Source organism: Physeter macrocephalus, chromosome 1, assembly GCF_002837175.3.
Source record: "Physeter macrocephalus isolate SW-GA chromosome 1, ASM283717v5, whole genome shotgun sequence".
NCBI classification, from domain to species: domain Eukaryota; kingdom Metazoa; phylum Chordata; class Mammalia; order Artiodactyla; family Physeteridae; genus Physeter; species Physeter macrocephalus.
This window is the reverse complement of record NC_041214.2, coordinates 39,841,091-39,866,512: the sequence shown is the minus strand read 5'-3', so window position 1 is coordinate 39,866,512 and position 25,422 is coordinate 39,841,091. Positions and strand designations below refer to the sequence as shown.

The 25,422-nt window shown below is 43.6% G+C and overlaps 1 protein-coding gene across 9 annotated transcripts in view; it reads left to right on the top strand.

The window, feature by feature from the left end:
• Positions 1-25,422, top strand: part of TBC1D5 (TBC1 domain family member 5) — a 553,958-nt gene that overhangs the window by 518,542 nt on the left and 9,994 nt on the right. For 8 of the 9 annotated variants that reach the window (XM_055078836.1, XM_055078755.1, XM_055078770.1 and 5 more), the window contains one exon: positions 13,628-13,727. In XM_055078836.1, coding sequence (XP_054934811.1) covers positions 13,628-13,727 — 100 coding nt within the window. Of the gene's footprint in view, positions 1-13,627; positions 13,728-25,118; positions 25,415-25,422 lie in introns of those variants that run through there. The other variant, XM_055078866.1, reaches the window with a different exon arrangement.

The window sequence follows — 25,422 nt, the reverse complement described above, 5'->3', positions numbered from 1 at the left end:
CTACCATATGACCCAGCAATCCCACTACTGGGCATATGCCCAGAGAAAACCATAATTGTAAAAGAGTCATGTACCACAATGTTCATTGTAGCTGTATTTACAATCGCCAGGATATGGAAGCAACCTAAGTGTCCATCGACAGATGAATGGATAAAGAAGATGTGGCACATATATACAATGGAATATTACTCAGCCATAAAAAGAAACGAAATTGAGTTATTTGTAGTGAGATGGATGGATTTAGAGTCTGTCATACAGAGTGAAGTCAGTTAGAAAGAGAAAACAAATACCGTGTGCTAATACATATATATGGAATCTAAAAAAAAAAACGGTTCTGAAGAACCTAGGGGCAGGACAGGAATAAAGACACAGATGTAGAGAATGGACTTGAGGACACAGGGAGGAGGAAGGGTAAGCTGGGACGAAGTGAGAGAGTGGCATTGACATATATACACTACCAAATGTAAAATAGATAGCTAGGGGGAAGCAACCGCATAGCACAGGGAGATCAGCTCAGTGCTTTGTGACCACCTAGAGGGGTGGGATAGGGAGGGTGGGAGGGAGATGCAAGTAGCTGATTCACTTTGTTATAAAGCAGAAGCTAACACACCATTGTAAAGCAATTATACCCCAATAAAGATGTTAAAAAATTTTTTTTAAATAAGTGCTTGTACTTACAGTAGAATAAATTGATCCCAAACAGTGTAAGAATTAGTTCTGAATAGAACAGCGAAGCCACTCTGGACAGAACTGGCATAGGGACATTGCAAAGCTCTCTTGGGAGCCTGTCACCCTGCTTCTCCTCCCTGCATCCTACTCCATGTTGAGAAGAGGTCTCTTGTACTGTTACCAAATAGGCATCTAACCATGCAGCCATCTGTTAAAACCGCCTTAGAGCAGGGAAATAGTAAAGTGCTTCACAACCTTCCCAGAGGGGTTGGCAGCTGTATTCAGAAGTCTAAATCCTTGCCATTCAGAGTGTGGTCCATGGATCAGCTATGTAGTCATCCCCTGGGAGCTTGTTAGAAGTACTGACTCTCAGGCCCCACCTCAGACCTGCTAAATTAGACATTTTCCAGGTGATTTTCATGCATATTAAAGATTGAAAGTAAGGTTAATGGAATACCAAATCAGAAATGAGATTTTCTATAGATAAAGCCAGCTTCAGATACATCCTGGTGTGAAAATGTTCTCCTAGTGGGTGATGGGTAAGTGCTTTCCATGCGTGAACTCTGCTCTTAGGACATTTTGCATGTATTAGCTCCTTTAACCCTCAAAAGATTCTGTGAGGTCAGTTCTGTAATTATCACCCATTTTACAGATGAGAGTACTGAAGCACAGAGAGGCTGTGTTTTAACTCTCTTCTGCAAAAAAAAAAGTTACTAGTCATGCCTGGATAATCGGTAATTTCTGCCTTATCAGAGCCCAGAAAAATAAAATGGGGTAAGAAACTAAGATCTTTTTTTACTTCATCAGTAAAAATTATGAGAGGAAGTTGAATAAGAAGAAACTTCTTTCTCTAAATTTTGTGAGCTTCACATGTTCTACTTGTAAATTGTTGTTTATAAACAATCCGTATCCCCTGTCCCACCCACGGCAAGCACGTGATTGGAGTTAATTATTTTAACTGCCCACACCTGACTTCAAAAGGCTATTTGAACACTGCCACATGGAAACCAATGAAGTGAATGCGGATTTAATATGTAACTGGTCAACTTGAGGGATTTGCTAAAAGACAATACAGCAAATGTTTGCATGGAAAGATAAGTTTCTCCCTCTGTTTCACCTGGTGGCCCTGTCCTGCAGCTCTTTGTGGACTGCTGCGGGGAACAGGTTCGGATGGTCCCTGTTAGTGATCAAATGAGGGAGAGTGATCAGAGAGCCCGGCTGGCAGAAGCCTGGCCCATGCCTCACTTGGCCACACTTATTTTAGGGAAGGCCATTTTTAACTTTATTAAGAAGGCAGTATTCTTTTTTTTTATTTTGGTAAAATGGACATAAAATCTGCGATCTTCATCATTGTTAAGTGTACAGTTCAGTGGTATTAAATTCTTTCATTGTGTTGTGCATCCATCTCCATAACTCAGCCTATCCTGTAAATTTGAAACTGTACACGTTAAACAATAACCCTCGCCTCCCTCGCCACCCTTCCTTTGGCAACCACCATTCTACTTTCTGTCTTTATGATTTTGACTACCCTAAGTATCTCATATAAATGGTACTGTATGTAAATACCATACAGTATTTGTATTTTTGTGACTAGCTTAGCATGTCTTCAAGGTTCATCCACGTTGTAGCATAGGTCAGGATTTCCTTCCTTTTTCAGGCTGAAAAATATTCCATTGTAGGTACTTACCACATTTTGCTTATCCATCCGTCAGTGGACACTTGAATTACTTCCACATTTTAGCTATTATGAATAATGCTTCGGTGAACATGGGTGTACAAATTTCTCTTTGAGATTCCACTTTCAGTTACTTTGGGTATATACCCAGAAGTGGAATTGCTGGATCATTCGGTAATTCCATTTTTAATTTTTGAGAAACATTTATACTGTTTTCCACATCAGCCTATACCATTTTACATTCCTACCAGCAGTGTACAAGGGTTCCAATTTCTCCGCATCCTCACCAACATTTGTTATTATCTGCTTTTTGGATAGTAGCCATCCTGATAGGTATGAGATGGTATCTCATTATGGTTTTGATTTGCCTCTCCCTGATGATTAGTGATGTTGAGCATCTTTTCATGTGCTTGTTGGCCATTTGTATATCTTCTTTGAAAAAATATCTATTCAAGTCCTTTACCCATTTTTTAATCAGGTTGGGTTTTTATGTTTTCGTTGCTATTGAGTTTTAAGAGTTCTCTATGTATTCTGTGTATTAATCCCTTATCAGACATATGATTTGCAAATATTTTCTCTCATTCTGTGGGCTGGCTTTTTACTCTGTTGTGCACAAAAACACAAATTTTTAAATTTTTTGTGCACAGTTTTTTGATGCACAAAAAAATTTTTGATGCACAAAATTTTTGTAATTTTCATGAAGTCCAGTTTTTCTACTTTTTCTCTTGATGCCTGTGCATTTGGTTTCATATCTAAGAAATCATTGCCAAATTTAACATCATGAAGTTTTGCTCTGTTTTCTTCTAAGTGTTTTATAGTTTTATGTCTTACATTTAGGTCTTTGATCCATTTTGAGTTAATTATTTGTTTATGGTGAGAGATAAGGGTCCAACTCAATTCTTTTGCAAATGGATATCCAGTTTTCCCAGCACCATTTATTGAAAATACTGTCCTTTCCCACGTTGAATGGTCTTGGCACCCTTGCAAACATTATTTGACCCTATATGTGAGAATTTATTTCTGGTTCTTTAATCTGTTCTATTGATCTGTATGTCTGTCTTTTTGCCAGTACCATGCTGTTTTGATTACTGTAAATCTGTAGTAAGTTTTGAAATCAGGAAGTGTAAGTCCTCCAGATTTGTTCTTCTTCAAGACTGTTTTGACTACTCAGAGTCCCTTGAGATTCCATATGAATTTTAGGTTGAATTGTTCTCTTTCTTCAAAAATGTCAGCAGGATTTTGATAGAGATTGCATTGACTCTGTAGATCATTTTGGATAGTATTGACATTCTAACAATGTTAAGTCTTCTAATCCATGACCTTGGAATTTTATTTCCGTTTATTTCTCTTTAATTTCTCTCAGCAATTTTTATGGATTTCTACATATAAGATTATGTCATTTAAAAACAGAGATAGTTTTATTTCTTCCTTTCCAATTTGAGTGCTTTTTATTTCTCTTTCTTGTGTAATTGCTCTGGTTGGACTTCCAGTGTTGAATAGAAGTTGTGAAGGCGGAACATCCTTGTTTTTTCTACTCCTGATCTTAGAGGAGAAGCTTTCAGTCTTTCATCACTGAATATGATATTTGCTGTGGTATTTTTCATGTATGGCTTTTATTATGTTGAAGTACTTTCCTTTCACTAGTTAATTGAATGGTTTTATCATGAAAGGGTGTTGAATTTTTTTAAATGCTTTTTCTGCACCAGTTGAGATGATCATGTGTTTTTTTCTCATTTTGTTAATGTGGTGTTGTTCACACTTTCATATGTTGAACCATCCTTGCATTCTAGGGATAAATGTATACATACATATATATATATATATATTCTTTTTGAGGTTCTTTTCCCTTATAGGTTATTACAAAATATTAAGTATCTAAATGTGCTAGTCTTTAATGTCTGGCTCCCCAAAGGGGAGAAAGAGAAAAATGAAGTGGGGCATAAAGGGTGCAGGCTGTTTAAATCCACTGGAAGTCACTTCATCTGGAGAGGGAGAAGTTTGCAGTAATGGAAGGAGGTGTGACAATGCCCACCCTCCTCTTTGTCTGCACCTCTGTGATCAGAAACAGCAATCAGTGATCAGCACAGATCCCTGATATTTGAAGGGCAGGGTCCTTTTTGCCCACTCTGGCTCCCACAAGCTGCATGCAAGCTGCTCTAAGAACAAGGGCACAGCTGCCTGCCACAGGGCTAGGGCATGGGGATCCCAGGTAGCGCCTATTGTGCTAAGAGCTGAAATGAACTGAAATTAACTACAGTCTACCCTCCACGCCTTCCCTGGGAAGTGGACAGTCTTCAATAGACTCCAGCATTCCAAAATAGTTACATCAGGCAGATTCTGCTGGTGCAATTATTGTGTAGGTGGGGAGACAGATTTCTGGTGTTTCCTACTCCCCCATCTAACCCAGGGCAGTATTCCTTAATGTAGTTGTTTTATTCAGCTTGCTGGAGGAAACTAAAGTATGAAAATTCATAAAGTACTGTCAAGTTTAGGTTTTAGCACCTTTGTTCTAGGCTATAACAGGCTGGAAGGAGCATCACCCCATTATAGAATGACATGGGGAGGAGGGAAAGGCCTCTGTGATTGTTATGAAAACCCATCCTGTGAGGAAGGACATCTCTGGTGTCCACGGGTGGTATGCGTCTCAGTGCTGGGGCATAGCACTGCTTCGGTGGCTGAGAAAAGAAAAGTCCGCTTGTGTAAGTTCTGCTCCTAGCTAGCCACCTAGCCATATTAAAATTTATTTATAAAAATAAGGGGTTGAAATAGATTATCTCTAAAGGAAATTCCAGCACTGAAATGATATGAGTTGCTAAATACCTTAACCTTTGAGTTGCAGTTCAAAATTTCCGAAGGCCTTTTTCATTCACATTTAACATGTTTGTTTACATCCTGTCTGAAAATAGGAACTGTTTTATTTACTGGGGAAATTTGATAACCATCTTTACTTTTTGGTGTCTTTAAGAATCACATTCTTGGGCTTCCCTGGTGGCACAGTGGTTGAGAGTCCGCCTGCCGATGCAGGGGACATGGGTTCGTGCCCCGGTCCGGGAAGATCCCACATGCCGCAGAGCGGCTGGGCCCGTGAGCCATGGCTTTTTTTACTATGCATTTTTAAATTGAAGTATAGTTAATTTATAATGTTTTAGTTTCAAATATACAGCAAAGTGATTCAGATATATATATGTGTACATATATATATATATATATATATATATATATATATATATATATTCTTTTTGAGGTTCTTTTCCCTTATAGGTTATTACAAAATATTAAGTATCTAAATGTGCTAGTCTTTAATGTCTGGCTCCCCAAAGGGGAGAAAGAGAAAAATGAAGTGGGGCATAAAGGGTGCAGGCTGTTTAAATCCACTGGAAGTCACTTCATCTGGAGAGGGAGAAGTTTGCAGTAATGGAAGGAGGTGTGACAATGCCCACCCTCCTCTTTGTCTGCACCTCTGTGATCAGAAACAGCAATCAGTGATCAGCACAGATCCCTGATATTTGAAGGGCAGGGTCCTTTTTGCCCACTCTGGCTCCCACAAGCTGCATGCAAGCTGCTCTAAGAACAAGGGCACAGCTGCCTGCCACAGGGCTAGGGCATGGGGATCCCAGGTAGCGCCTATTGTGCTAAGAGCTGAAATGAACTGAAATTAACTACAGTCTACCCTCCACGCCTTCCCTGGGAAGTGGACAGTCTTCAATAGACTCCAGCATTCCAAAATAGTTACATCAGGCAGATTCTGCTGGTGCAATTATTGTGTAGGTGGGGAGACAGATTTCTGGTGTTTCCTACTCCCCCATCTAACCCAGGGCAGTATTCCTTAATGTAGTTGTTTTATTCAGCTTGCTGGAGGAAACTAAAGTATGAAAATTCATAAAGTACTGTCAAGTTTAGGTTTTAGCACCTTTGTTCTAGGCTATAACAGGCTGGAAGGAGCATCACCCCATTATAGAATGACATGGGGAGGAGGGAAAGGCCTCTGTGATTGTTATGAAAACCCATCCTGTGAGGAAGGACATCTCTGGTGTCCACGGGTGGTATGCGTCTCAGTGCTGGGGCATAGCACTGCTTCGGTGGCTGAGAAAAGAAAAGTCCGCTTGTGTAAGTTCTGCTCCTAGCTAGCCACCTAGCCATATTAAAATTTATTTATAAAAATAAGGGGTTGAAATAGATTATCTCTAAAGGAAATTCCAGCACTGAAATGATATGAGTTGCTAAATACCTTAACCTTTGAGTTGCAGTTCAAAATTTCCGAAGGCCTTTTTCATTCACATTTAACATGTTTGTTTACATCCTGTCTGAAAATAGGAACTGTTTTATTTACTGGGGAAATTTGATAACCATCTTTACTTTTTGGTGTCTTTAAGAATCACATTCTTGGGCTTCCCTGGTGGCACAGTGGTTGAGAGTCCGCCTGCCGATGCAGGGGACATGGGTTCGTGCCCCGGTCCGGGAAGATCCCACATGCCGCAGAGCGGCTGGGCCCGTGAGCCATGGCTCCTGAGCCTGCGCGTCCGGGGCCTGTGCTCCACAACGGGAGAGGCCACAGCAGTGAGAGGCCCACGTACCACACAAAAAAAATAAAATAAAAAAGAATCACATTCTTTCTAGGCAACCCATGAAGAACGGCATCCAGTGATGTTCCCACTTTAAGTGCAGAGAAAGGAGCCATTACCCTGAAAGTGCTGCTCAGGGCTTGTATATTGTACATTGGACAAAATATTATAATCATTTACTTTTTCACAAATTATTTCATTTAAGTTATTCTTACTGCTTAGTGTTGTTTAGGGAACAGATTTGTTTAGACTACAGTGTTGCTTACAGTTTGATTTGGAATCAGTTTTGGTAATTTAAAAATATTAATATTTCCTTTTTCTCCTTAGTAATCACCTTTTACTTTTTTGTCTTATTTTCTCTCTATTATGTTATTTGAATATTAATTTGATTTGATGATTACAAAAGTATGATCTGATTTCACTATAGAAAATCCAGAAAAAATAAGAGGGAAAATGACCTACAGTCACACCATTTGGAGAATAACCAATATAAACAGTTTGCTGAATGTCTTTCCCCTTTTTTCCCAAAACAGAATCATTCTTTACCTACTACTTTTCCAGTCAGTATATATGTTATTGTTAAATGTTCTCCTGTGAGAACATTTAATTTCAAGTTGCATAATATTCTGTGCATCAATGTGTATCACAGGTTACCAAGTCCCCTGTCATTAGACATTTCAGATCTGTGTCGAAAGGACGAGGAACTTCCTAGGAGTTGTTTTTGCCCGTGTCCATAATTCCTTGGAATAACTTTGTAGAAACTATATTAATAATCTAAAGACAACAAAAGGAACATTTACTGAGCGTTTACCATTCACCAAGCCCTGTGCAAAGCACTTCATCTGGAATATCTCATGTAATTCAATCCCCAACAGTCACCTGAGATAGGGGTTATTATTATCCCCATTTTATAAACAGGAAACTGAGGCTCAGCAAGCTCGGCTCTCGGGTGGGGGTCACAGAGGCAGTCCGTGCGGGTGTGATACACACTGATGCTAGGGCTGGTGACTGTGTTCCAGCTCGCTCCCTGCATCACACACCCAGAGCACTGATTTTTATGCTCCTGAAAAGCCTTCTTCATGCTCCTCGTCTGTGTTTTCCAGTGGCATCTTCCTCTGCTGACACCATATGCTCCGGCTGGGGTTCCATCCACACAATGTGTGTATTTTGCCCTATGTAACCACAGCTTCCTCAGAACATCTGAGGCCTTCCCACTTTTTCTCCTCGAGACTTTCTGTTTCCTTCACTTCCCACTCCTTCTTCACCCATCTGCTCGATAACGATGGGGTGTCTCTCCTGTCTTCTGGCTGCTATATTTAGCCTGTTCCTGCTGCCTGCTAGTCGGTGTCGGTTGCTTGTCTGCCACTCTGCAATCTGAGGACACCCCGCTCGGAAGCTCAGCGGAACTCCACCCTGGTGCCCTTCCTGCCCTACTTTTCTCCAAACCAAGCACGCTGGGGTCTCCATTAGTCTGTGGACAAGGACACTGCTGCCGCCTGTGTGATCACGAGCAGGGCAGCGTGTCAGGGCAGTGGGCACCGCAGTCCGCATGTTGGGCCCCAGCCCCCGAAACATCAGTATCTGAAGCAGAAACATAATAGGGATGGAAGGGAGCGAGGGGGAGCCTTCCTGCCGATCCGATCCTCTGCTCCTGCTGTTCTCCAGACCCCTCCACGCCCCTCCTCAACTCAGTGCCAGGCTCTTTGGCCTTGTCCCAAACTTTTCTGACTCCACTCCTTTGTTCACTGGGTCCCTGCCTCCTAAAACATCTTCCTTCGTTTCCTCTGAGCCAAGTCCCCCTTCTTCAAGACCCATCAGAAATGCTGCCTCTTCCAGAAAATCTGCCTTCATTTTTACCTTTATGGAAGCTATCTGCCCTCCCCATAACTGTGAAGTTTCTTTTTTTATATCTGCTGCAAAACTTCCCTGACCCCTCTCTTGGCTTGATGTATAGGTCTGACCTCCTGCTAAATTTGCAGAGGTTGGAATACATGTCTCGTTTGTTATTATATTTCCCACAAGGGCCAGCACAATACAAATGAATATATTTGTTGAAGAAATTAATGAATAAGTGAATAAACAATAAACTGCAAAATCTCATCCTGTTATTAACCCAGAAAGAACATAAAAGATGTTGAAGCATTTAACAATATTGATATATAAAATCCATATATGATGAAACAATTTAAACATTTGAGACATATAATATGTGAGTGGAAGTGTAATGATGCATCAACTATTTGGGGGTGAATGGTGGTAGAAGCACCACTTTTTAAAAAGCAAATTCAAAAAACATTTCTCCAGATACAGTCCAAGCAGAAATCATTCAGCAAACTAAATGGAACACAGCCAATCATACCTGAGTGTTTTTGAAGGAAAATAATTTAGTAAGCCATTTGAGGTTAGGACTTAACATTGGAAATAGTGAATTTCTCTTAAAGGAAACTTGAGATACGAGGTTATTCCTTGGAAGTCCTAGTAGTACTCAAGCATAAGAAAGAATATATATATACATGGGGAAATAGGAGTAGTGGGCTAAGTGACTTGGGTTCTCAAACAGCTTTGTCAACCTTGGCATCACTTCCAGAGAACCTGACTTACAGAGGAGACCACGTTTCATGTAGGACATGATGAGAGGATCTACCTCATAGGTTTATTGTTAGGATTAAATGAGTTCATGCACGTGAAGCGCAGGGTCAGGCATATCATGACCACTATAAAAGGGTTAGATGACAGCTGTTTTCCTCTTCTCATGGGGCGGCCCTCGTCCTTGGTCCTTCTCTGCAGGGCTGCCAGGTCCATCTGGTGCTGAGTTGCACATGTGGTCTGCACACCACCCTACTTCATAATCCTCATCCGCCATCAGTTTCTTGCCTTACACATCAGTTCATTATCCAGAACTTAAGACAGTAATGGGCTCCCAAGCCCTAATTCATCTTTCTGGGCTAAACCACATAAAAGTTTTAAAAGAGTGAATCATAGACCTCTGTATTTAAAATCTATTTTATTGTTTTGACCTGATTTTAAAAATGTTTAAAAAAAGAATAATTGCCTTTGTGGAGTACCTGTTCTTTGCCAGACACTCTCCATGTGTTATCATTTGGTTCTCACACCAGTACTGCCAAGTGGGGGTGAGGGGACGAAGAAATTAAGGAACTTGTTCAAGATTACACAGCCAGTAACTGGTAGAAAGAGGATTCGAACCCAGGTGTGTCTACCCCTGAATTCCGCCCTGTTTCACCATCCTCCCTCCTGTAACAGAACATGTATGTGAAAGTAAATATAGTAAGCGTTGCTCTTCATATCTTATTTATACATAAAAATGACACTAACCCGTTGTTTTTATAAAATGTCAAGGCAATTAGCCAAGCATTTGTTTTTGATTACAGAGGACCATTAATGAAAACAATTGACTAAAGCTGTCAGTGTCTGAAGCATGTTAGTCAGGAGGCATGTGGAGCCTGAGAAGCTAAGATAGAAATGGAAAGTCAGTTCTCACAATTTTAGAAGCTTGATTCTCGGCTCTTCTTTTATCTGTAATTATATGAAAGAGTGAAGAATAAATGACAAGCCACCCTTTTGCCTCCAAGTGATGCCATTTCTATTTATAATGTCTGAGTGATTGTTGAAGGGCTTAGGAATATTTTAAGGTTAAGCAAACTCTAGAGAGATCATACACTGAATTTCAAACGGAAGAGGTTCTTGCGCCCCTCAACCTGTTTCAACCAGAATGCTCCTCTTATCTCATAATTGGGCTTTTGTGTCAGCTTTCCTTTGGAAAAAAAAAAAAAGGTTTAAATTAATGAAAACTGCCATTTTCTACAGAGCAGATTCCATTTGTTTTGAGGTTTACTCAGGATTTTGGCAAGCAAGATGCTCTTCACTTGCCATCAGTGTCCTAAGCAAAAGTGCACGCCTGGAAGACTGTGTCTTATATCCCCGTGTGCTCAGCCAGCACCCGCTTCCGGCTGCCGTGCTCTCGTGTCTGCCCCGTACGCTTGTGCAGGTTGTGCACTGCACAGTTCAGAGGGTGCCAGTCTCAGCCCATTTTCCTTACAGTCATGTTCCTACCAGCACGGTAACGTGTTTGGAGGAAGAGACCCCCTGAGCTCCGTACTTCCCTCCAGCTGTCAGTGCCTCACCACCCACAGGCAAGGCCTGCATCCCCTCCAGCTCTTCTTCCCTCCCAGCTTTTAAAAAGAAAACGAACTGTTGAGGTAGGAATGACTGCTGGGGTTTAAGGCTCCCAAGGGCTTCTGCATCTTATAAGAAGTGATGGCTTAATCCAAACTAAACTAATACATAGTTAGAGTAAATAGACAAGAGGTTTCTAAACCAGGAGGTAGTACGTTCCTGGTGTCCTTTGTCCATTCCGGGCTCTCAGCACCCCAAATGGTAGCCGAGTGCAAGGACAGACTCTGGCCGTACCTGGGTCCCCTTCTTTCAAAAGACTGCCACGAACTGGTCTCAGTACAGTTCGAGACTCTTCCAGTTGGGTTTGTATCTGTGACACATGGAAAAGGTGACTTGTTCAATAGGAGGGACAGGAGGCTGGGATCAGGATTCCCAGGGCAGTTATTCTTATTTGTTTATAAGACTTTCATGTACTCTACCTCATCCTCTAGTTTATATACCTTTCCTGTTCCAATTCCAAGCTTGTAAACTCCTGGGGAGCAAAGTGTCTAACTTCTGCCCTCTCCAGAGAGTGCCAGAGTTAGGCCCAGGCTGGGAAGAGGATTACTGAGGTTTACATGACTTGTTAGTGGCAGGACCAGGAATAGAACTCAGATTTCCTCATGCCATATACCAATCTAGTGTTCTTCCCATTCCACCGCTGTGTCAGTTATCTGTGGCTACGTCACAAACCACCCCCAAACCCCATTCCTCAAAACAGCCTTGTTACTTCTCATAGGTTTACCGGTCAGGCATTTGGACGAGGCTGGGTTGGGCTGCTCTTTTGCTCCACGTGGTGCTGACTGGGTTACTCATTTGGCTGGCTTCACACAGGCTGAGCTGAAGGCTCCAGGAAGATGTCATTCATGTGTCCAGAACCTCACTGCTTCTCCCGTGGCCTCTTTCTCTCCATATTGTCTCTCCTCCCTTTCAGTATCCCAGCCTGAGCTTCTTTACAACTAACTATGGTAGCTCTCTTCCTCTAGTGAAAGCAGAAGTTGGCAGGCCTCTTATACTAGCCCCCAGCTGGAACAGTTTGACTTCTGCTGCATTCTCTGGATCAAGGCAAGTGACAGGCCAGCCAGGATTCGAGGAGAGGCGAAATAGACACTACCTCTTGATGAGTGGAACAGCATGTACACTGAGGGAGGGAAGGAATGGATGGTGGCCATCTTTGGAGACGAACCACCACCAGGGTTAACCAACAGACGTAGCCTTCTTTCGGTAATTCCTACAGGGTCCTGATAGAACGGGGAAACTCAAGTTTGTGCAGACGCAAAGAAAAAAAAGGAGAAGAAAAATGCCCTGAAACCACCTACCCAAGGCCCCAGTAATCATTCCCTGTCTGAGCTTCTCCTGGTTGCATTTGTCTTTACTTGAGTATCAGAAGAGAGGCTGCTTCGCCTTCTGGGATATATAAAGTACATGGTTCATGCTTGTGTAATCCTACAGTGGGCATTTCACAGTAATTTGTTTTTAGAGCTATGGCTATGTCTCTTTTCTGCGTCAAGAATTTGAATGCATATTCCTAAGGGCTCATCCTCCAGGCAGCCGTTAAAAACAGTGCTTTTCAGTGCTGCGTATGTGTATTGCTAAAACGTGGTACACCTACAAGTAACCTTTTCAACTGTTAATTTCCATCTGTGTGTCAAATTATATTCAGTCTCTAAGAAAAAGTATCTCTTGGGAGGTTTCTCTTCCCTTTTTTTTGATGACACAGAGGATTCTTATGTGAAAAGATAAGTGTCTAACACTGGAAAGTCAATTTGCTAGCCTCGTCCAGCTTTGAGGATTACTCTCTTTCTCTGAGAAAAACTCCCTTAATCTTCGAAATTTCCTTGGGAACTTTTTTGCATATTCCTTTTTTTCTTAAAAAAAAAAACCCCAAAACCCACGTTTTATCCTTTTGTTACAGTTAGATTGTCTTTTACCGTTTAGATAATTATCCCACCCAGAGTATTTTTTTCCTGGAAACAGTCAAATAAATACAATCCTCTAGTATCCTATCAAGAGAGGAAACGTAAGAGCAGCTAATTATGGGCTGTGGGGACAGAACTTTTCCAAGTGCTTTGGGAAATCTCACGTTTTAAGAGATTATCATTGTCTAGAAAATGATGAGATTTGTCTGAAACAAATGGAAATCTTTGGTTTCTCAAATGTGTGTGAGAAAATGTAATGGTCTTGTGCCAGCTGCCTAAGGAGTAGGATCCACTGAAATCCCATTTACTCTCTCAATTTGTGTGGCTCGGTAGTTACTGAAGATATTTTATGTACTTTTGTAATACGAGGTTGTATGGGTAAACATTTACACGTGGCGCAAAGCTGGCATTCAATTAGGAGAAGTCCAGATTTTTTTAAACCTCCACTTTACCCTTACTCTGGTTTGGTGGTGGTGGGTTTGCTGTTATTTGTTGCTTTCTTTTGTTCTGTCTAGGGCTGAAAAGACACTGTGGCTCTTTAACAGTCCAGATCAATTTGGAGGACTTTGGGGATTTTCTTTGATTTTTTTTTTTCTTTCATTTTCATATCTTTGCTCCCTTCATTTTAGGAAGAAGAACTAGAAGCCCAGATTTCCCTCCTTCAAGGACAGTTGAATGACCTGGATGCCATGTGCAAATACTGTGCGAAGGTGATGGACACTCATCTTGGTGAGTGAAGTACTTTGGCCCTGGGCACGCTGACAGTCGTGACAGTAACAGCCCAGCCGCCAGGGCCTGTGTTGAGCGCTTTATGTGAATTATCTCATGTAACCCACACAGCAGAGCTGCAGTAGGTGTACGGTTACTATCCACCATGCGCAAGCACGTGAGGAAACTGATGCGCGGAGGTTAATACAGTTTCCCCAAATTATAACACCAGTGAGTAGAGGAGAAATTCAAAATCAAGCAGTCTGACTATAGATTTCAGCTCTTAACGGCTACACTGCCCTTTGTAAATATCTCTCTGCCCCAAACCAAAATGAAATATTAAACTTTCAAGATCAGAGGGTCAGCTCTACTCTTGTGCTAACCTGCCTATCATCACTCATGTGATTATTATTTTGGCGGTGCTTTCGTTATTTTTTTAAGTATATGTTTTTAACCACCTGCCCAAAATGCATGTCAGGACCCTGACCTTTTCTTACTTCTGACTGTGCCTATAGTTTAAGAAATGTCTTAGTTTGAAGTTGAGTTTATGTGTGAGTTGTCCATATGTCACATGAGAGAGTCTTCAGGCCTTATTCTCTACATTTGTGAAAGTTCTGTATTTTGTATTAGAAGAGGTCTCTGCTGGACCACCTGTGCATTGCTTCAGGAACTCCATTCTGCTTGCAGAACTTTTATAATCCATACTGTGATCTTTCAGCCTGCTTATGGACATCCTTTCCTTCTCCATGCTCCAGTGTCTAGTATCTGTAGTTTGGGAGCAAATTAGGAAAACAGGACATGTAATCTCATGGAAATGGCCAGTACCCCACCTATGAGGTGTGTACCCCACCTATGAGGTGTGTACCCCACCTATGAGGGGCGGGGGCCGTGAGCATGGCCCATCTCTGGGGCCTTCGCTGAAGATAGACTTTATGTTTGTTTGGGTTTTTTTAATTTTCTTCATTTTATTCCACAAATATTGAGCGCCTGCAACATGCCAGGCCCTTTTCTAGACACTGGAGAAATACTAGTGAACAAAACAGATGAAAGTCATGTATATTTCACAGCCCAATCCTATTTTTGACAATTGAAAACAGCCATTTTTTATCAGTTTCGTGTTTATCCTTCAGAAATAAACCATGTTTGTACAAACCAATATAACCCTGCACTTATCCTTTCAGAGCGCAAGTAGAGCATAATCCTCACACTGTCCTGCACTTTGATTTCTCATTAAACACTATATTATGGAGAGCACTTCTATATGAATACAGAGAGTGGCCTCATGCTTTTTTACACCTGCATTGAATCTCATTATATGGCTGTATCATAATTCATTTAACCCCAGATTAATGAGCATGTAAGATGTTGCCAATCTTTTAACATTACAAATGATGTTAAAATGAAGAATCTTACATAACCTTTCACCCATGTACAAGCATATGGTAAGAGTTCCTACTTTTCACCCTTTAAAGGAGTGTTTAAATAACTGTTGTAAGTATAAGACGGCCCTGAAGCTCAGTCCTTGGTTTTCCTAGGCTAAGGGAGCAGTTGTTTGTGGAACATGAAGCTTATTATAGACAAACACTTTATTTAGGAATAACAGTGGCAGCCCAGGCAAAATCTAATCATTTGAATTAGCCGAGTAATGGAGACAAAGGCAAAGTGCATTCCTGGTGCCAAAGTTCTCCAGATAATTAAGTTCCTGTACTTGACTGCTCTGGCAGGTTGGTCTCAATAATAAATCAGGAACACAGTCCTCACTTGCCTCCAAAATTCAGTCGTCCTTCCTCTTTTATAGAAGAATGAAAAAACTCAGGAGGGATGAAGATAGACTTTATACCTCAGATTCGATCAGTCACCCAGCCTGCTAGGTCCTGAGTCCATGACATGTGGCCAAAACGGCTGTCGTCTGGATGTAGCCTAAAACATACTGGCCTGGAGCCAGTAATACACGCTCTCTTACGGCTTTGGAGAGGTGCTTGAGCAAAGTGTCGCGCGGCCTCCCGCTCGCTGGGCCCTGTTCTATCCTCTGCCTTCTTTCTGCTCTCTTGACCCCTCCTCCAGAGAAAGGGCTCAGGAGGGGGAAGCAGCAGGAGAAACCACGATAGGTGATCAAAAGGGTAGTATCTGTAATCACAGCAAGAGACGTTCCCCGTCACACCTGCTTCCACCCCCTTCAAAACTCTATTTATATGTTTCTTTATGATCAATTTTGAAAATTCATATAGAATTGATTTTACATGAATCTTACAGCATCACAATTTAAAATGCATCAGAAAGAAGGGGATGGGATGAACTGAGAGATTGGGGTTGACATATATACACTCCGGTGTATAAAATAGATAACTAATGAGAACCTGCCGTACAGCACAGGGAACTCTGCTCAGTGCGCTGTGGTGACCTAAATGGGAAGGAAATCCAAAAAAAAGAGGGGATGTGTGTTTACGTATGGCTGATTCACTTTGCTGTGCAGCAGAAACTAATACAGCCGTGTAAAGCAACTATACTGCAATAAAAAAATAAAATGCTTCAAAAAGAAGTAACGAAGAGGTAGTTTATGTATAAATAACTGATATGTATTACATAACTAGTTTTAGTTAATTATTTAAATATAATTTTAATTTTAAAGTAAGTGTGGGCGTGTGTGTGCACATGCACGTGTGTGTATTTTTTCCTTCTCCAGCTACATGGGTGACCTTCGTGTTACTTGATTTTTGGTTTTGACCAAAGTAGGAGAACAAAGAAGTGACTGAAAAGATTTACTGGAACTCTAGCAAAATCCTAGAGTAGGATATTTCCAAGTTGTTTGGACCACATAGCAGCTTTTTAAAGCAACTTTACTTAAGCCTCAGAATTTTCAAACAGCTTTTGCTCTGATTTTTGTTCTTTCAGTCAGCACCAGAAGAGCATTTTCTCATTGCATGGGAGGGGGAAGCACTTTAATTAAAGAAAAGCCCATACCCAGCTGTGAATTTTCAACTAACCGCAAAACTAGATTTGTTTTTGTGTATATGTTTCACTTTCAGCCAGAATCCCTTCACATGGCTGTCGACTTCTTTTTGCCATACAAATAGCATGACTGCATTTTTACAGTGGGGTTGAGGGTTGCTACAGAGAATTTGTGGCTCTGGGGGCTGCAGATGCATTTTATTTCATCTGCATATATAACGCTGGTTTATTAAAGGGTGTTCCCGGGTTGTAGGCAGTTTTGACTGTAAGCAAAAATTTGAGGAAAACACAAAGGTTAATTGAGGTGAAGCTCTTGATCTACCTTTTTTATTATATCCTTTAAAAATGACGTTAATACCCTAGTATTTTTTCCATACGACCTTTTCTGTTTTTCCTGATTATTAAAGTAGTTCAAAAATAGGCACAAGTGAAAAATCCATGACTGATTATAATATAGTAATGCAATCTTTATAAAGATTAAAATATTTATTAATGTAAGGAGATGTTCATAATATATTATGATGTGAAAACAGCAGGTGGCACAGTAGAATATATTTGATGTGAAAGTAACCATTAACAGTGGTGGCCTGAGTGAAAGGAAGAGTATAGAGGGACTTTCTAAGGGACCTAGTCTTCTATGCTTGGAAAATCCATAGATGCCTTAAGTGCGTGTAACTAGCACCTGGGGGTTGGTCTTTACACTGCAGGCAAGAGTCAGCTATAAGAGCGGCTACAGTGGTACCTGAGAAGGAGAGACAGCCTCGTGGGCATCAGACAGACACAGGGTTGAAACCAGGCTCTGTCACTTGTGAGATCAGACTGCTTATGATCGCGTCTCCATATATAAAATGGAGACACAAAGATCAATCTCTTGCCAGTTGGTTGCCAAGACTAGTATGTTTTTAAAGCCCAGCACAGGTTGGGTTTTCAGTACAAATCCTCTCCTCTTTCCCCTTAAGTCTTAACTGTCCCTTCTGCTGGACGAGCCTGGGAAACTCAGCCAGCCCATGACCGGAGAGCTGAGTAGTGACCGGTCTAGGGTCCCGCCGCTAGTTAGCGGGAGAGCTGGGAACAGTACCACACTTCCCAAAACCTACTCGAATATTCCTCCATCAAATCATGCCAAAAGATTCTGGATTTTTGGATCTGCTGGTCCTCAGATTAGGTGAGTGAGCTCTTTGAGCAAAAACAGCTTTGTCAGAGCCGAGTGGTGCGTCTGCAGGCCCCCGTGGCATGAGCCTCCCGAGGGGCTGTGAGAGCGGCCTCCGATGCTCATCCTGGGAGTCACTGCTCTGCACCCTTTTCTAATGTTAATTATTTTCACTAAATTCCTTTCATTTCAAGAGAATGCCATATCAGCCTATGTTATCATCAGACATGAAATAATATCTTAAAATGTCAAGTACAGTTCAAGGCTATTTTTATAACAGAACAAATACAGAGAAAAGCATCTCAGTTAAAAATTAAATAAAGGCATTTGTTTAAATGGTCCTTTAATTGTAGAGGTAATAAAATTAACTGGTTAGCAGTTATTTCCTTAGAGTTCTGGAAGCCAACACTGAAAAAGTATTTGTTTTCTTAAAACTCTACCAAAATTCCCATTTCATTACCTCCACATAAGTGAGCTATGTGAATTCAAAGATTTAGAGACAGGAAGTGAAAATCTGTGTTTTATTAAATCTAAACTTTTCCTGTCAACTTTAGAAGACTTTTTCACATGTTCATTTTTCTGTTGCTATAGTCACTCCTGACAGTTGAGCTGAAAACCATTGACAGCAGGAACCTCCGTGGCTGAGTCAGGCTATTTTTAGGTTTGCCATCGTTCCCACGTAATTTAATTGCACGTGGGTGAGCTGCCTGCACTTCTCTGATCTGTGAGCAGCTGGGCCGCTGCTCACCCTGCCTGCTCCCAGGGGAGGTGTTTCCCCTCATCTGTTTGGTATTTAGTTTCCGGCAGCTTGCCCTTTCATTGGTGGTTCACACAGACAATGGGAGGGTTAAATGCAATGAATTAAGGGAAATTAGAGATCTGTAGCCCATAGGATCTTAGACTGTTGAAGAAGTGGACGCCCAACAGGCCGTCTCGGCCGTTCTTCATCTCACAGATAAGGAAACCGAGGCCCGGGCAGGATGAGTGACACACAGCTCGCTGGTTCCAGGAGCCCAGACCCCATCCCAGGCCTCGGACTCTCTTCCACTGATGATCCTGCTGAGGCCACACTCGAATCAGTAGTTGGACTTCAGATCTGCTGTTTTATGGCACACATCCTTACTGATTTTGTACTTGTCCTAATGCTTATGCAAGAATAAGCTGTAAGAGGAGGCCATTTTCAGTTTATTTGCCTCTGCAAGAAATTTATGAATCTGATTTGCTGATGTTTATGAAAACAACGTTCAATTGATGTCTTTGGAAATGTTCAGCAAGCAGTTAACTAATGACATTTGAGAAACACAGAAGGAAAAGGTGATCACCAGACAGCTTTCCCTCTGTCAACCACACTGTGATAAAAGCTTCTTGTAATTCTTTTAAGAATTTGAAACACTGCATTTAATTGTGGGTAGCATAGTCCTCTGTAGAAGGATAAGATATACTTCACCTGAGGGTCTTGTTAAAAATGCAGATTTTGACTCAGTAGGTCTGAGCCAGGGCCTGAAGATCTGCATTTCTAACAGCCCCCAGGACACCTGGTGATACTGGCCCATGACAGACTCCAAGCAGCAAGGAGCAAGGGAGCTCAAACAGTCGGGGCAAGATTCAGTTAATGTATTGCTAGTGCTGTCATGCATCCGTAACCCCACACTGCAGGCACACGTGCAGGAGCTCTGTGGGTGGAGAGATCGCTCACAAGCTCCCTGGAGACATTCAGTGCTGTTCTCAGCCTCTTTCCACACTTGCTGTCTCATCGTGGAAGGCACTTTCTCCCCGGTTGTATTATCAGAAGCCTTGGAAGCATCTTCCTTGCACCAACCCTAGACCTACTGAGAAAAACTTAGCCAACTGTACGCTACCTTATCCTTTCCTGGCTCAGAGAACACATCCCTGATCACGTGGCCTCAGTATGGGCAATTCATCTTGCATCATTTTGTTTTCCATTTTATGGCTCTCTCCATTTTCCCACATGATTTTCCAAACTGAATATCTTTCACTGTCTTTCTCTTTTTTAAAGATCATTCCCAAATCCTTTGTCTTTCTTAAACTGTGTCTGACTGCAACACCTGTTCTTCCCACCTCCATACCAGGCAGCCTTTCCACCTCCTCTAACCCCGGCCTCTCCAGCGATGACCCAGGAAGCAAAAGACTTGTCCCCCCCCATCCCCCCACCTCAGTAGAAACAGGCTTGCCACCAACAGCTCGAAGGCTCAAGGACTTCTTGGCCACCACAGGCGTCTCATGCTGAGCTAAGAGCTTGCGAGTGGGGAGAGGGGGCCTGAGGCAGAGGTAAGGAGGCTCGTGTTCACTGCCATGGCTGTGTTTCACTCCCAGCTGAGGTGTGGCACTTGACTGTCCCCAGTCCTCAGGTGGGAAAAACCTTATGGCCTGAAATTCACAAAGAACATATCCATCTTCAACCCAATTCAAAGGGTCTTGTCTGACTAAATGATATTATTTTAGGATGATCTTAGCCAAACTTCTATCTCATTGCTCCCAACTGAGACACGGTGGTTACAGAAACCCCAGAATATTTCCTATTAGTGAGGTCCTAGCTGTGTTTCTGCTTTTATTTTTAGAAATATGTATTCTGGCAAAGGCATCTAACCGTTACTGGAGCTTAGAGACCTTTTAAGTTGAAAAAATATGTGCAGAGTCTCTTCTGGTTGACCCGAAGGTGGCAGCCATATCGTGAACAGGATAGATTTTACCTTGAGGAGCCGTGCTTCTGTGCCAGCCTCTGGCTGGCAGGGAGGTAAATCCTTAGAGAAGAGTCCAGAAATGGTTGAGAGCAGTACAGATTTGGAACTCTGTGCTGAGCACACTCAGTTCACTTAAGAGAACTGTTTATTGACCCAAAGACTAATCTTCAGTGCAATACTCGTTATTTGCCTAGTCTTCCCTTGGGTTTTCCCACGTGTTGCTCCTCTCCCAGTGCTGAGTTCAGGATCTTCAGCCATTCTGGCAGCTGGATGCAACGTAGGACCCTTGACTATATTTTCTGTGTGATCTGCTTTCTGCTTTTTAAGAAAATACTGAGCACAAAGCCCCGGACTCAGTCGTTGGCTCTCAGTAGACCGTCAGTGACTGTACTTCCCTTCACCCGCCCCTCCCACTTCTCAATCCAGGATTTGCTTGATCGGATTACTAGCTCTTAATTCTTCACCTGAGAAATTCCTCTCACCTACATCTATTCCTCAGGAGATAAAAATCAGTCCTAATGTTGGCGGGAAAGGCTCGCATTGGCCATTCAGCCAGTATTTCCTAAGTACCTGCTCTCTGATGTAGAAACAGGCTCGGGGTGAAGGAGGTTGGGGTGGCGTGAAGTGGAGGAGCGCTTTTCAAATGGAGCTCAATGTGTATGGAAAGGGTGGACCGAACTTCAAAGTCGGGAGACAGAGTGCAACAGAGAATATGCCTTGTTAGAAATACCTAAAGCGACACGTGGCTTCACAGGAAGCAAGCACGGTCCTCCTGGAGCACCAGTGATCTCAGAGACACTGGCAGGGACGGTGGGTTCAAAGTCAAGGGATGTTGTGAACCTACACCACCCACATTTGGAACCAGAAGACCTGGAGTCCAGGACTTGCCGTGCAGAACTGTGCAGTTTCAGGAAACTTTTAGTCTTCAAGCCCCATCTCTGGATGACGGTTGCAAGCATAAAAGATGAAGCACGAGAGTCCATCAAGCGGGTGCTTGCGGAAGGAAGGCCTGACGCTTGAACAGCTTTAAGGTGGGCTTTGAAGAGAAGGAGGGTGTGGTGTTAGGAGGAGAGTAGAAGGGCCTTCTAGACGGGGCGTGGCATTGCAGGGACACCCAGAAATAGACACCATGGATTAAAGGGTGAATTAGATGCCTACAGTCTTCTCCTAAACCTGCCTTCTCCCAAGACTGGACAACTATGGCACACCCTCTGTGGGCAGAAATCCCTTTGCTAATAATGGTCCAGCCAAATCCAATAGTGACGAAGTGCAGGTCTGCCCCCCTCCTTGACTAAAGGTCACTTCTTAAACCGCCACCACTCTCTGGACGCGTGTGACCCTAGGGCAACCATACACGTGCCTCCTCTGGTTTGTAACAGCCTGGGTATTTCCTCTGGGGCCGTCCCTTATTGTCAGAGGTCAGGGTGACTAAACCTCTGTCAGAGATGAGAGAACCTCTGGGAGCAGAATCCACTTATCTGGGTATTTAAGGAACTGGTGAAAGAAACAACAACAACATACTAAGCAATAATAATCATAGCAAGGCAGCATGATAGACGTGGACCACTTCGATTATCTCCTCTAACCTTCAAGACAGGTGTCACCCCCATGTTACTGATAGGTTTAGTGACACACAGACCCATCAATATCATGGCCCAGGGTCATCAAAGTCCAGGCTGTTGGATGACCACTCCAGTGCTCCGGAAAGCTCTGGGAGAAGTGAAAGGTGACTTCCTGTCGCTGGCTGACCTCCCTTAGGTCAGTTCTGCCACCAGATGAAGGGCACTGGCATCTCAAGGCAGTCAAGTCACTGCCAGGACCCCATCCTGTGCCTTTTCGTATCCCCGGCTTCCCCGTCAGTGCCATATGCGTAAATCGTGTGTGTCAGGAGGGCTCAGGAGTCCAGCCAGTCCGGAATCTGATCCTAGCTCTGTCCAGTCATGGGACCTCACATAACAGACCTGGCATTTCTCAGCTCGGCTCCCATTTCTATGACAGGATGATGGTCCTCATCCAGAAAGGTTGTTGGGGTAGTCAGACGAGGTAAGGTGGCTGTGTAGACATGGAAGCTCCCGGGTGTTGAGCTTCTGCAGTGGCCTGGGTGCTGTGCTGTTTATTTATGCTTCACACTAATCCTCCCGGGAAGGGTCTGTTATTACCCCTCAGGCACAAGGAGGTTAAATGACCCGCCCAGTTTCACCTCCTCTATAGACAGATGTGAGTTCTCCTTTTGTCCCCTTTTCCTGCCCTTCTTAACAAATATAGGCTTCTGTTATCTTTGTACCCGGCATATAGATGAAAACACTTTTATTTTAGCATTGAAAAGAATTTTAGGAAATTGAAAAAGTAGTTCGTGTGCCATTTCCATTATCCTTAGAGAGAGAGAGACCCATTTTTGCGGCATTGACATTTCATTAAAAGTAGTGGAGACCCCATGGGATTGTGATGTTGATGAGATTTTTGTGTAATTTCCACAGAAGCAGTTAGTTTTGTGAGGTTTTCCCCTTTAGTTTCAGTGCCCCAACATCTGTAATAGGTAATGCTTAAATAGAAGGAGATTATAAAGAACATAATCTTCCTTCTACACAGAAACAAGAAGAAAGAACCTTTATATCATCATTTATATTATTCTGCCTCTTACTAGAAGGAAAAATGTGCACTACATTGAAAATTTAAACATTTCACATTTCTGCCTTTAATATTATAAGGTATGAAAAGAGGCCATTATGTTTTTCTATTTTTACATGCAGTGCATTTGTGACTGAGAAGTTATATATTACTAAAATGGTTGTAAATGCTGCCTTGAATCAGTATATAGTGGAAGTGGCTAGGCAAAGGATTTACACGGTCAGTACTTTGTGAGGTAAATAAAAATTCTTGTATTCAGGACATTTAGCAGCCTCTGTAGGTGCCCTTTTGTTTTGACTTGGATTTCTGTACCCTGGATTGCACAGCTAGTCAGCTCAGTTGATTACAGGAGAGGTTTAGCCTTAAAATTAAGTGAACATTTTATGTCATTTAATGTGAGTTTTCAGGGGAGAAGCTCCTGGTTTTCATCCCCTTCAAAAAGGTGAACTTTGATCCAATCCAAAGAACCAGGCTGGAGAACTGTTGGGTGGGAGTGCACCGCTGAGGACTCCAAGGCTCTGGGCTCCTGTCCCCCCAGGTACGCCCTTGGCCTTGGTCCCCTTTCATTAGAGGAACTGGATGACTTTGATCCTGTTGGACAGGTAGGCAGCATGGCTGCTATACTGAGTCGAGAAGCGTTCCCCCCAATTCATGTTCACCCGGAACCCGTGAATGTGACCTTATTTGGAAAGAGGGTCTTGACAAGTGTCATCTTATTGAGACGAAGCCGGGAGGAGTCAGGAAAGAACACTTCTCTCCAACCTGCAGGGAGCGAGGCCCCACCGGCACCTTGGCTTTGACTTAGCACCTCTGGAACGAGAATACATGTCTTTCCTTTTAAACCACCCAGTTTGTAGCCCTTTGACACGATTACAGCTGCTAGTCACATTAACCCCCAAAACAGTAGAATAGACACACCAGGAGGTTATTTATTTTTTTCTTAAGTCAAAGCAGCCCAGAGGCAGGCCCTGGGAGCAGGTATGGCAGCTCCGCGATGTGCTGGGGCCCCGGGCTCCTCCCGGCCACGCCCACAGCGCTGGGCGGTGATCCTCATCCCGGTGCTTGCGAGGTGACGTCACCGCACGGTTCCTGCCAGTCTTTCAGGCAGCACGAGTGGGGAGCGCAAAGGCCCCAAAGGCACAGACTGAGCCAGTCGCCACGGGGAGCCTCCCGCGGGCTTCCCTTAGGGCTCGTGGGCTACCGCGGTGTCACATGACCACCGCTGGCGGCGAAGGAGGGCGCACCGCAACCTCTGGGACCCGTCGGTGAGGAGCGGTTGGAGGGTGGGGTTGGGGTCCCCCCCGCCAGCAGCCCCTCCACCTCTTTAGACCTGAGAGACGGTGCGGCGGCCGTGAGGATCTAGGCTGTGGCTGCTGGGGTCTCAGCAAAGGAGAGCACAGGAAGGGAGGGGCCTTGAGAAACAGGGAGCGTATCCCCACTTAGGCCTGAAGGACCAGGGTTTCCGTTACTGCAGCTTACCGACGCGCTCCTGCCCTCTGCTTCCCCAGCCCGCCCTGCCGGCATCACCACTACCCCTCTGGAGTATACGGGCCATGGGAGGCTCACAGCAAAGCAGGGCGTCCACGAGAGCGTGGCTAGGCCTTCTTGGTTCATGGGATTTTCGGCCCGCACGGCCAGTGTGATGTGGTAAGGCCTCAGGTCTGTAGTGGGAGAGTAAATCTATATACTTAAACTCGGGTGTGCAGAAATCCCGCTCTGAAGTTCCAGCCCCACCAACGGCCGTCTGAGGCCTAAACACTTGCCAGTTAAAGGCAACTCGATTTCCTTACCGGTTTAACCACCTTGTCTGGACCAAGGCCCACAGTTCGTTTCCCCACTCATGTCTCTACTTCCTGCCCGGGTGGCGTCAGGATTCTGGTCTGCCTCACGTGTCCCTCTCTTATTTGAGGAAGGGCCTCTGAGTGCCCTCCGGGTCCTTGCCGGCCTCTAAGGAAGGCTCTGTTCCCCCGCATCTTTTTCTAGGCCTCTGTCCCCACTGGAGCCACTGACTGCCCTGTCAGCCAAGGCCTGTGGTCCTTACTGCTGCCGACCGTGGGTCCCACCACTACGTTGGAGACAGGAACCAGGCAGTCTGGCCAAGCCCTTTGGCTCCGTGCGATGTTCCACAGCAAACGCTCCAAGGGGCAACAGGAGACAAAGGTCCTGCAGGGCAGGACATAACCTACCACAGTTGCTCTCTACAGATCGCCTCTCTTCCTGGCCCCCGATTTGCCAGGTGTGGCCTCCGTTACTTCCTTGGACCCGAGAACCCTCCCCCCAGCCCCCC